Genomic DNA, 12854 nt, shown 5'->3' with positions numbered 1-12854 from the left:
TCAATCGTCACTATTGTTGAAATAACCAGGTTAACAGTTGATCACGTTCACAACCAGTACTACGTAACGATGTATCATTACTCCCTTGTTAAATCTTAGAATTGTTGATTGTTACTTGATACAGGTGAATGGTATCTGTATTCATACGCTGCGTAGACTGAACCGAAGGCTTATTTAAAAACCTGGCTGAGGTGAGGTTTGCCTGTTCTAGCACTGACGTTTTTTTTCATTCAGCCTGTGACTCTAGTGATTGATAGGCTTGATTACAAAGCACCTGACAGATGCTGGCTCTCATAAGTACACCCTTAGGTAAGAAGAGGCTCAATATTTTGTCTGTGGTTGTCAGGCCACACATACCACTCATTGTAAAGCAGGAGAAGCTGAAGGGGGAGCGTCAATTGGTTCAATGCACAGAGAGTCTGGAGGAGAGCCTGTTGCATAAACACACGCTCCACTCCATGTAACATTTTCAGATTGTTTAAATTATTACGCTGAAATCACCAAGCTTTACTCAAGCTGTTATGTAAGAATTAGATTCTGTGACAACTATTCTCTTCAAAGATTAAAAAGAGCATGAAAAGACATGACGTGTACGTCGTTATCTTTCATCAATGTCTTTCTCTCGCTGAAGAACTTCTTTGCTTTTATGTAGAGAAATGTATACATTGTAGTTTCTTTCCGTCCTGCAGGGAGTAAGTGCTCGAAGGTGAGAAGCCATTTTATGTCACTGCCACTCATATGTGTCTCACCTGTGTTATACATGTCCAAGGCTTCACCTCAGTAGAGCATTGTCAAAGATGCACAGCATTTGTCCCTCATCTTGCATCAGTGCACCACATTATGTTCAATTTCTCTTACTGGGAAGGACCCCTTAATAGACTATACACAGTAGCATCTTCATGAGCATCTTCATAAGCAACATTTACATCTATTTATAAATTACTTTATAAAAACAACTTAATGGTGCTATTGCCTCTTGTTCTTGGTATCAGTACTGTGTGCAAGTGAAGTACACCATATTTGAGATGACATAGTATTCATTGATATTAATGAATTGCTAATAAAATATGTTGTGAAATGCTTCCAAAGCTGTCTCAATGTTTACAGTGTAGCCTTCTCAGTAAGCGCTTCATTGTGTTATATGCCATATGTGTTGTCGCCAGACCTCATCAACACTGTTAACATGTGTTTTATATTCACATGTTTAAACTCTTGTTACAATGGCTACCTTTTCTCCTCTTTTCAGGGGAAGAGAGTAGATGGGATGGAGTGTCGGGCGGACCATGTAGCGAAGCAAGAGGAGGACGAAAGGGACAACGAGACCATAGAGCATGTAAATGTCACCTGAGCTCACATCCGCCTGTGCTTTTAGCTCCGGCCTGAGTGGCTGCCTTTGATCCATCAGAGAGTAGTACAGCGGGGTTGGGAAGGTCAATCAATAGGTGGCAAAGCTTCATAGAGAAACTATGGGCACCCAGTAGTAAGACTGTGATGAAAGGCAAAGCTTTTCTTTTGTCACCGATTTTTATTTTCAAGAGTCATATGCTTGGTTGTTATTGTGTCAGCAAGTGTTGTACTGCACAGACTGTGCTAATAATCAGTGTGAAATAACCAAAGTAAGAACTATGAATTTGTTTAGGAAGTTGCAGTATGCAATTATTCAATCTCTGTTTCATAGCAGTATTTGCTAAAGAACAGGATCATATTCTACATAGCTACATGCATTAGGCTACCAGGCATGTGCTTGACATCAATTTGATCAATTTGATGTCCTACTGTAATATTTATAGTATAGCGCGTAAATTGGTTGGATCAATTCTTGTCTTACAAAGCACTATGAAAATAACAGTGTTGCCAACCAACACAAAAACACTGTGCACAGCAAAATGCGTCATCAAAATAAAATAATCACAATTTCACGCTAGTGTAGCTGCAACACATCTGCATTTACACATCCGCATTTACACATCCATCCACATCCACAAACCCTTGCCAGTTCCCCATTGTATTGTTGGCTGAAGAATGGATAATAGCTGGCCCCTCATTTGTTGTGCTAAAGCCCAGGTGCTCCCCCCTGTCTCGCGTATAAAATCTGAATCAGGGAAACAGGCATTCTCATTCAAACAAGGTGCTGGATGGACTGTCCATTTATATATTGTGGATACACCATTTGGAATGTTTGTTTAAAGGTTGTCACGAACCGGCTTGAAGTTCGTAACAAAAAGGGAGACAACAAAAGGAATAACCAAATATATTTATTAACTATTTATTAACTAAATACAATTAGCAATGGTGTGTGTGAGTGTTTGCGTGCATAAATGTGATAATGAGGGGTGTTAAAATGTGCCAAAGCAAACAAACAAAATTGCCACAAAAATGCCACAACCAAACTCTATCATTGTGTCTGCATGGAGAGAGTCTCCTCAATAATTGAGGAAGAGGTGTATTTATCACGGGATACACCCGAGCCCAGGTGTGTCCCATTTCCCTGACGACCCTCCTGGCTCCGCCCACCGACATCCTATTAAGGAAAACGAGAGCAAAGAGAGAGAATTCGTCAGACAGAGTGGGATGGTGGTCACAAGGTACACTCAGCAATATGGCATCGTACACAGCGGGCCGACTTCCTGCTTACAGATATCATCAACAACAACAGGCATGCCTACATTTGGAGGGGCCAATATTGGTTGACAATTGTGTTACTTCTATAATGTCATATTGCTGAAAAATACCTTAAATGCATTGTGTGTAAGTTGCAACAAGTACATATAATCCTGTGGAATTTTTGTGTCCTACTCCTGAAACAATCTATATTGTGCCACAGTAGGTAGACTGAGTGAGTGTATACATTCTGGTGTATCTAATTTTATGCTCTCTCCACTCTTGTCTATTTGTGAAGGTGGAGTGCAGGCTGCAGCTGGAGGCCCAGCGGATCAGCCTGTCTCAGATACACGCTGCGCAGCTGGAGCTGCTCCAGGAGCAGACAGACGCACGTGCCTGCATACTTGAGCTGGGCCGCCTCAAAGAACCAAGGGGTGCGGGCGTGTGTGTTTCACTGTGTGTGCGCACATGCATTTTTCATTGTGTGTGTGTGTGTATCTGGGGTTATGGAGCTAGACGGGCCACATTGAAGTTTATTTTAATCTATCATTCATGACTTCAACCATGCTACAAACTGTAGATAGAAAACAGGACACTGACTCACACACAAGTTATTCAGTCACTTTTGCGTTCATCTTATTTTAGTAATTGAATTATGGTGTACTATTTATGCTCAATATAAGACAATAATACTGTATGCTTTTGTCGTTTTTCTCAGACTTCACAGATGACCCCAAAAGCTCCAAGTACCAGAATGTGGTGCAAATTGTGTCTGAAGAATGCAAGCAGCTCATCCTGGTAGTTAACATTAATTACACACGCATGTGTTATGTTCTTCTATCCTTGTGGGAACCTAATTTCCATAAAATAATTTCCCCTAACCTGTAACTCCTAAACCTAACCCTTACCATAACCACTAATCCCTTACCCTTACGCTAATTCTAACCGGAACTGTAATTGTAACTCTAAACTTAAAATAGCCTTTGTCCTGATTGGGACGTGGGAAATGTCTGCACAACGGAGAATTTTCCTGGTTTTACTATCCTTATGGGGACCTTTGGTAATTTTATGTCCCTACCAGGATAGGACACAGAGAGCAAACCTAAAAAACCAGGTATTGATTTGTGTTCCTTTGCATTGTCAATTACTTTTTGATTTCGGAGAATATTATTTCAGGTTTGGACATTGATTATTACCACACGAGTGCATCAAATATTCACTGAGACATCGATGTTTGAGAGCTATTTTGCCGTTCTCTTCACAGTCCTTTGCTAAACTTTTCGGGGAGGAATTATTGGAGTATCTCCACCCCACTGATGTTGAGGACTGGACAATTCATTCATGTGAAAAGGAAGAAACCAGGGATCCCAGTGCTGTTTTACAGGATGCAAAAGGTGCTTTATTGGTTGGGATGTCTACCCGAATGATAACAATGCTACATAAACATGCAGCCTATGAGATGAGTCGCTGACTAACGGAAAAGTCCAAATAAATAAGTCGCCAAACGATCTTGACTGTGGCATGATAAAATTACAAATTAGTATATATTGTATTTTCCCCCAGTTTTAATTTGCATACATACATCAAATAAAGCTACATGAATGATAAATGAAATATCTTTTAGTAATTAAGATACAAATACAGTACCTGAGACTAACTGCATGAGGACATATTTGTAATGGGCATTTCTTCTGTCTCGCTCACAATAGAAATGTGCAGAGACCTTCAGCAGGTGAAGGAAAGGATTGAGCAGGAGCATGGTCGTCTACTACAGCTCCAGTCCTTACTGAAGGCAGATGGCAATACGGTGTGTGTAAAACTGTTGATTTTACTTAACATTTTGTGAGGTTTAGGCTCAATTTATGCATTGGTGGGAAAAAACATGAAACGTCATTGATTGGTTGTGTTTAGACGTTACAACACCAACCTCTTGTCAGGTTTTGACATATAATCACAGTGTCATGACTGGGATTACATTTTACATTTACATTTAAGTCATTTAGCAGACGCTCTTATCCAGAGCGACTTACAAATTGGTGCATTCACCTTATGACATCCAGTGGAACAGTAGTGCATCTAAATCTTTTAAGGGGGGGGGGGGTGAGAGGGATTACTTTATCCTATCCTAGGTATTCCTTAAAGAGGTGGGGGTTTCAGGTGTCTCCGGAAGGTGGTGAAAGCAACAATGATTTGATTATTGTACAGTAATTGCTAGGACACTAGCACTTAGCTTTTTAACTTCTAACTGTGCTTGTTAATAATGATATGACGGATGATAGTGCCTTAAAAGTATTCACACCCCTTTTGTTGGGTTGCAAGGTGGGATTAACATGGATTTATTGTCAACGATCAACACAAATCACATCTCAAATTGGAAGATAATTTTTAACATGTATTTATTGAGATATATATATATATATATATATAACACACATGCAGTTGAAGTCGGATGTTTACATACACTTAGGTTGGAGTCATTAAAATTTGTTTTTTCAACCACTCCACAAATTTCTTGTTAACAACCTATATAGTTTTGGCAAGTCTGTTAGGACGTCTACTTTGTGCATGACACAAGTTATTTTTCCAACAATTATTTACAGACAGATTATTTCACTTATAATTCACTCTATCACAATTCCAGTGGGTCAGAAGTTTACATACACTAAGTTTACTGCCTTTAAACAGCTTGGAAAATTCCAGAAAAGATGTCATGGCTTTAGATGCTTCTGATAGGCTAATTGACATAATTTGCGTCAATTGGAGGTGTACCTGTGGATGTATTTCAAGGCCTAACTTCAAACTCAGTGCCTCTTTGCTTGACATCACGGGAAAATCAAAAGAAATCAGCCAAGACCTTAGGGGGAAAAAATTGTAGACCTCCTCAAGTTTGGTTCATCCTTGGGAGCAATTTCCAAATGCCTGAAGGTACCACGTTCATCTGTACAAACAATAGCACACAGTATAAACACCATGGGACCACGCAGCCGTCATACCACTCAGGAAGGAGACTCATTCTGTTTCCTAGATATGAACGTACTTTGGTGCAAAAAGTGCAAATCAATCCCAGGACAACAGCATGCTATTAACCTTGTGAAGATGCTGGAGGAAACGGGTACAAAAGTATCTATATCCACAGTATAACGAGTACTATATCGACATAACCTGAAAGGCCGCTCAGCAAGGAAGAAGCCACTGCTCCAAAACCGCCATAAAAAAGCCAGACTACGGTTTACAACTGCACATGGGGACAAAGATTTGTAGCTTTTGGAGAAATATCCTCTGGTCTTATGAAACAAAAATGACTTTTTGGCCATAATGACCATTGTTATGTTTGGAGGAAAAAGAGGGCGGCTTGCAAGCCGAAGAACACCATCTCGACCGTGAAGCACGGGGGTGGCAGCATCATGTTGTGGGGGTGCTTTGCTGCAGGAGGGACTGGTGCATTTGACAAAATAGCTGGCATCATGAGGGAGGAAAATTCTATGGATATATTGAAGCAACATCTCAAGACATCAGTCAGGAAGTTGAAGCTTGGTCGCAAATGGGTCTTTCAAATGGACAATGACCCCAAGCATACTTCCAAAGTTGTGGCAAAATGGTTTAAGGACAACAAAGTCAGGGTATTGGAGTGGCCATCACAAAGCCCTGACCTCAAGCCTATAGAACATTTTTGTGGGCAGAACTGAAAAAGCATGTGCGAGCAAGAAGGCCTACAAACCTGACCGAAACGTTTGACCCAAGTTAAACAATTTAAAAGGTAATGCTACCAAATACGAATTGAGTGTATGTAAACTTCTGACACTGGGAATGTGATGAAATAAATAAAAGCTGAAATAAATAATTATCTCTACTATTATTCTGACATTTCAAATTCTTAAAATAAAGTGGTGATCCTAACTGGCCTAAAACAGGGATTTTTTTACTAGGATTAATTGTGAAAACTAAGTTTAGTTGTATTGGGCTAAGGTGTATGTGAACTTCCGACTTCAACTGTGTGTGTGTGTGTATATCCCCTTTTTCTCCCCAATTTCGTGATATCCAATTGGTATTTAGTCTTTTCCCATCGCTGCAACTCCCGTATGGACTTGGGAGAGGTGAAGGTTGACAGCCATGCGTCCTCTGAAACATGAGCCCTGCCAAGCCACACTGCTTTTTGACACACTACCTGCTTAACCTGGAAGCCAGCCACACCAATGTGTCATAGGAAACTCCATACAGCTGGCTGACGAAGTGCGCCTGGCCGCCACAAGGAGTCGCTAGTGAGCGATGGGACAAGGACAACCCAGCCGGCCAAATCCTCCCCTAACCTGGATGATGCATTTGTAAAACATTTTTTTTTAAAGATTTCAAATAGAAACACTAATGTATCTTGATTAGATAAGTATTCGATACATGTTAGAATCACCTTTGATAGCGATTACAGCTGGGAGTCTTTCTGGGTAAGTCTCTAAGAGCTTTCCACACCAGGATTGTGCAACATTTGCCCATTATTTTCATAGTTCTTCAAGATCTGTCAAATTGGTTGTTGATCATTGCTAGACAACGATTTTCAGCTCTTTCCATAGCTTTTGAAATAGATTTAAGTCAAAACTGTAACTAGGCCGCTACGGGTAAAATTCACTGTCTTTTTGGTAAGCAACTCCACTGTAGATATGGCCTTGTGTCCTGCTGAAAGGGGAATTCATCTCCCAGTGTCTGTCAGAGAGCAGACTGAACCAGCTTTTCCTCTAGGATTTTGCCTGTGCATTTCTTTTTTTTATCCAGAAAACCTCCTCAGTCCTTAACTATTAAAGCATACCCATAACATAATTCAGCCACCACTATGCTTGAAAATATGGAGAGAGATATTCAGTCATGTATTGGATTTGCCCCAAATATAACACTTGTATTCAGGACAAAAAGTTAATTGCATTTCCAATTTGTTTTTTGCAGTATTACTGTATGTTTTGGAATATTTTTATTCTGTACAGACTTCCTTCTTTTCACTCTGTCATTGAGGTTAGAATTGTGGAGTAACTACACTGAACAAAAATATAAACGAAACATGCAACAATTTCAAAGATTTTACTGAGTTAAAGTTCAAATAAGGAAATCCGTCAATTGAAATAAATAAATTTGGCCCTAATCTATGGATTTCACATGATTGGGAATGCAGATATGCATCTGTTGGTCACAGATACCAGAAATCCTGTCAGTATCTGGTGTGACCACCATATGCTTCATGCAGCACAACACATATCCTTTGCGTAGAGTTGATCAGGTTGTTGATTGTGACCTGTGGGATGTTGTCCAACTCCTTTTCAATGGCTGTGCGAAGTTGCTGGGTATTGGCAGGAACTGGAACACGCTGTGGTCCACGTTAATCCAGAGCATCCCAAACATGCTCAATGGGTGACATGTCTGCATTTTCAGGCCATGGAAGAACTGGGACATTTTCAGATTCCAGGAATTGTGTATAGATCCTTTTTTGCAACGTACAGTTTCATCAGCTGTCTTGGTGGCTGGTCTGCAGACGATCTCTTAGGTAAAGAAGCTGGGTGTGGAGTCCCTGGGCTGGCGTGGTTACACGTGGTCTGCGGTTGTGAGGCCGCTTGGATGTACCAATTTGTAAGTCGCTCTGGATAAGAGCGTCTGCTAAATGACTTAAATGTAAATGTAAATGTACTGCCAAATTCTCTGAAACAATGTTAGAGGTGGCTTATGGTAGAGAAATTAACATGAAATTCTCTGGCAACAGCTCCGGTGGACATTACAGTAGTCAGCATGCAAATTGCACACTCTGTCAACTTGAGACATCTGTGGCATTGTGTTGTGACAAAACTGCACATTCTAGTGGCCTTTTATTGTCCCCATCTCAAGGTGCACCTGTGCAATGATCATGCTGTTCAATCAGCTTCTTCATATGCTACACCTGTCAGGTGGATGGATTATCTTGGCTAAGGAGAAATGCTCACTATCAGAGATTGTAAACAAATTTGTGCGAAATAAGCTTTTTGTGTTTATTGAACATTTCTGGGATTTTATTTCAGCTCATGAAACATGGGACCAACACGTCACATGTTTATTTTTGTTTAGTATACAATGTTGATCTAATTTTTCTTCTATCACAGCCATTAAACTCTTGCCTTAAACTACACCTGTAGCTTTGTAGTGACTGGGTGTATTGATACACCATCCAAAGTGTAATTTATAATTCAATGGTTGATTTTTTTTTATTTTTACCTCCAATAGTGCCTTTTGCAAGGCATGAGAAAACCTCCCTGATCTTTGCGGTTGAATCTGTGTTTTAAATTCACTGCTTGATTCAGGGACCTTACAGATAATTGTATGTGTGGGGTACATTCACAAATCATGTTTAACACTATTATTGAACACAGACTGAGGCCATGCAACTTGTTAAGTACATTTTTACTCCTGAATTTATTTTGGTTTGCCATAACATTTCAGCTTTTCATTTTTTATTAATTTGTAAAAAAATAAAATTAAAAAAACATAATTCCACTTTGACGCTATGGAGTATTGTGTGTAGGCCGGTGACAATTTTGATTTTTGGGGGGGAAAGTCAAGGGGTGTGAATACTTCCAGAAGGCACTCTAGCTAATTGATTTTAATGATAACGCCAATGAACTCTGCTGTCAAACTACTTGTTATTCTTAGATTGAGGTGATACAGCTGGGGTACAATGATCTGAAGCGCAGCAGTCAGGAGGAGATCGCCAGCCTGCGCAAGATTATCGACAGCTCTATTACTTCCACACACGGCCTTGATGGTAAATCTTGATCTACTTTGAATGTCTAAACCAAAATCACCCCAAAATGGTGCCGAATTATGTGGTGCCCATATTCTATACCATCTGCATTTGGAATGTCTGCAAGCCTCAATACCAAAATGAATGGGAAAGATAGAGCCCGTCTGCTTCCGTCGACATAGCCATGCTAATGCTTACACTATCTCTCTCTACCCAGATCGGAGGGAGCTGACCACTGCCTCGCCCTCCTCCCACACTGCTGAGGACGTCCAGAAGTTGAGGGCCGACGTCCAGCAGCAGCGGGCCCAGCTGGAGGAATGCCACAGACTGGAGGTGGAGCACCTTAGGACCTACTACCAGCAACATGCCAAAGAGACAGAGGAGCGCTACTCTACCGAACTCCTAGTGCTACAGCAGCACCTTGATGAGGTCACAGGCACTGAGGCCCGGTTCAGGTAATGGTGATAACTGATTTAGAAATATATATATATATATATATTTTCACCTTTTATTTAACCAGGTAGGCTAGTTGAGAACAAGTTCTCATTTATACAACGGCGACCTGGCCAAGATATAGCTGTACATAAATCACATGCATGAACTTCTCAGTGTTTATACTAGGCACTACTTCTGTCAAACTAATGGAATCAGTCATTTTCAATGGATGACGGATGCATTTTCTATCTGAATTTTTTCTACCATTGCATCTACCTGAACAAGCCCCTGGTATCTAGGTGGTATGTTAGACCCCTGCTCTGTTGTTCGCTACATACTTATTCTGAGGAAGCCATCATTGAAGATGTTTTTTGGTGAGGAGAAGCTCGTCTAACCAATCAGAGTATCAAAGCCAATGACACATTTTAAAACCTCTTCTTTACCCACATGTGTTTTGGCTCTGGTCCAACCTATTGGTTTCTGGACCAATCAGATGGCCATGAATGTGCTCACATTCTGTGAATGGTCGGAGGTACACAGATCCAGACTCATTCTGGAGAAGAGACTGTCTGTGGGTGTGGCCGGAGCAAGGAGTCTGAGTAGCCTCTCAAAAGATCACCATCGACCCTTTCACATTGCCCATAAACACAAATAATTGAGCTCAAACTAAATCCAACTTTATGGAATCCAAGTCAACATATGAATTGCTTAGTCCACGAACACCTCATGGGCATTACAGTATGTGTATTACAGTAACCTCTTCAAGGTTAGGAGAGTTTGTCACAAATTAAGCGGAGACCGTCACCAAAATCGAACAGGAGAAATTTAGAGCAAGACAGTACAGTACCTGTATGTTGGTTTCTCCGTCCTGGTCCGCCCAGGCCGCAGGCGTGGTCAAGGATTGCAGGGTTCGGTATATGAATCGGGTTGTCTGTATGTCCAGGTCCAAACTAGAGGTCGACTGTTTATGATTTTTCAACGCCGATACCGATTGAGGACCCCAAAAAAAGCCGATAACGATTAATCGGCCATTTTTTTAATGAAATTTAAAAATATATATATTTTGTTATATTTGCAATAATGACAATTACAACAATACTGAATTAACTCTTATTTTAACTTAATATATAATACATAAATTAAATCAATTTATTCTCAAATAAATAATGAAACCTGTTTAATTTGGTTTAAATAATGCAAAAACACAGTGTTGGAGAAGAAAGTAAAATTGCAATATGTGCCTTGTAAAAAAGCTAACGTTTAAGTTCCTTACTCAGAACATTAGAACATATGAAAGCTGGTGGTTCCTTTTAACATGAGTCTTCAATATTTCCAGTTAAGAAGTTTTAGGTTGTAATTATTATAGGAATTATCAGACTTTCTCTCTATACCATTAATATTTCATATACCTTTAACTATTGGATGTTCTTATAGGCACTTTAGTATTGCCAGCCTAATCTCGGGAGTTGATAGGCTTGAAGTAATAAACAGCGATGTGCTTCAAGCATTGCGAACAGCTGCTGGCAAATGCAGGAAAGTGCTGTTTGAATGAATGCTTACGAGCCTGCTGCTGCTTACCACCGCTCAGACTGCTCTATCAAATATCAAATCATAGACTTAATTATAATATGATAAACACAGAAATACAAGCATTAGGTATGGAACTATCATTTCGGAAACAAATGTTTAATCTTTCAGTGAAATACGGAACCATTCCGTATTTCATTGAACATTGGTGGCAATCCTAAGTCTAAATATTGTTGCTACGTTGCACAACCTTCAGTGTTATGTCATAATTATGTAAAATTCTGGCAAATTAATTACGGCCTTTGTTAGGAAGAAATGGTCTTCAAACAGTCCGCAACGAGCCAGGCGTCCCAAACTGCTGCATATACTCTGACTCTGCTTGCACTGAATGCAAGAGAAGCGACACAATTTCCCAAGTTAATATTGCCTGCTAACATGCATTTCTTAACTAAATATGCAGGTTTAAAATTTTTTTTTACTTGTGTATTGATTTTAAGAAAGGCATTGATGTTTATGGTTAGGTTCTTTGGTGCAACGATTTGCTTTTTTCTCAAATTGTGCTTTTGTTAAAGGCCAAATCACCCATTTGGCGAAGTAGGCTGTGTTTCGATGATAAATTATCATGCACTGCATTGATTATATGCAACGCAGGACAAGCTAGTTAAACTAGTAATGTCATTAACCATGTGTAGTTAACTAGTGATTATGTTAAGATTGATTGTTTTTTATAAGATACGTTTAATGCTAGCTAGAAACTTACCTTGGCTCCTTGCTGCTCCTTGGTCAGCCTGTCACACAGTCCCCTTTTGGATTGCAATGTAATCAGCGTCCAGAAATGCGATTACCGATAGTTTTGAAAACTTGAAATTGGCCCTAATTAATCAGCCATGCCAATTAATCGGTCGACCTCTAGTCCAAATGCCAACAGATAAGTCCAAACAGTCCAGGTCATATATGGTATAAACCAGCTAATATATATTGTTACTTTCTCTTTCTCTATGGTTCACAGATCCCCCAGCCCCTTCCTCTCTCTTCCTGGTTTGTTTTGACCCCTTATCTGTGGGTCGCCCCCACCTTCTGAGCGTTCCCCTTTCCTCTGGGGATTGTTGTTTTTGGCGGTCGGCCATTTTGTGATATGATATAAAATATGAAATAACACATGGAATAATGTAGTAATCAAACAAGTGTTAAACAAATCAAAACATATTTTATATTTGAGATTCTACGAAGTAGCCACCCTTTGCCTTGATGACAGCTTTGCACACTCTTTGCATTCTCAACCATCTTCATGAGGAATGCTTTTCCAACAGTTTACAAGAGTTCCCACATATGCTGAGCATCCCCTAGGTCGGGCTACCGCAGCAAAATAGGCGTGCATGCGGGACAACCCATCCACATTTCCCATTTCCTTCCCTGCTCTGTGTTTTATGTCAAAGTGAAAGACTCAAAAACCACCTGCATCCAGGTGAGTGGGGCATGGTCACTGAGTAGAGTGAAGTGGCGCGCTAGCAGGTAGTATTTCAGGCTTTCTAGAGCCCACTTT

General features: G+C 40.2%; 1 protein-coding gene across 12 annotated transcripts in view; it reads left to right on the top strand.

Moving 5' to 3' along the window:
- Positions 1-12854, top strand: part of LOC115131523 (A-kinase anchor protein 9-like) — a 117808-nt gene that overhangs the window by 30786 nt on the left and 74168 nt on the right. For all 12 annotated transcript variants that reach the window (XM_065020458.1, XM_065020451.1, XM_065020457.1 and 9 more), the window contains 7 exons: positions 1247-1333; positions 2900-3035; positions 3320-3399; positions 3866-3995; positions 4311-4408; positions 9259-9370; positions 9567-9804. In XM_065020458.1, the coding sequence (XP_064876530.1) occupies positions 1247-1333; positions 2900-3035; positions 3320-3399; positions 3866-3995; positions 4311-4408; positions 9259-9370; positions 9567-9804 (881 nt within the window). The remainder of the gene's footprint in view (positions 1-1246; positions 1334-2899; positions 3036-3319; positions 3400-3865; positions 3996-4310; positions 4409-9258; positions 9371-9566; positions 9805-12854) is intronic.

This window comes from Oncorhynchus nerka, linkage group LG7 (assembly GCF_034236695.1).
Source record: "Oncorhynchus nerka isolate Pitt River linkage group LG7, Oner_Uvic_2.0, whole genome shotgun sequence".
Classification (NCBI taxonomy): Eukaryota; Metazoa; Chordata; class Actinopteri; order Salmoniformes; family Salmonidae; genus Oncorhynchus; species Oncorhynchus nerka.
This window is presented reverse-complemented; position numbering and strand designations above follow the sequence as displayed.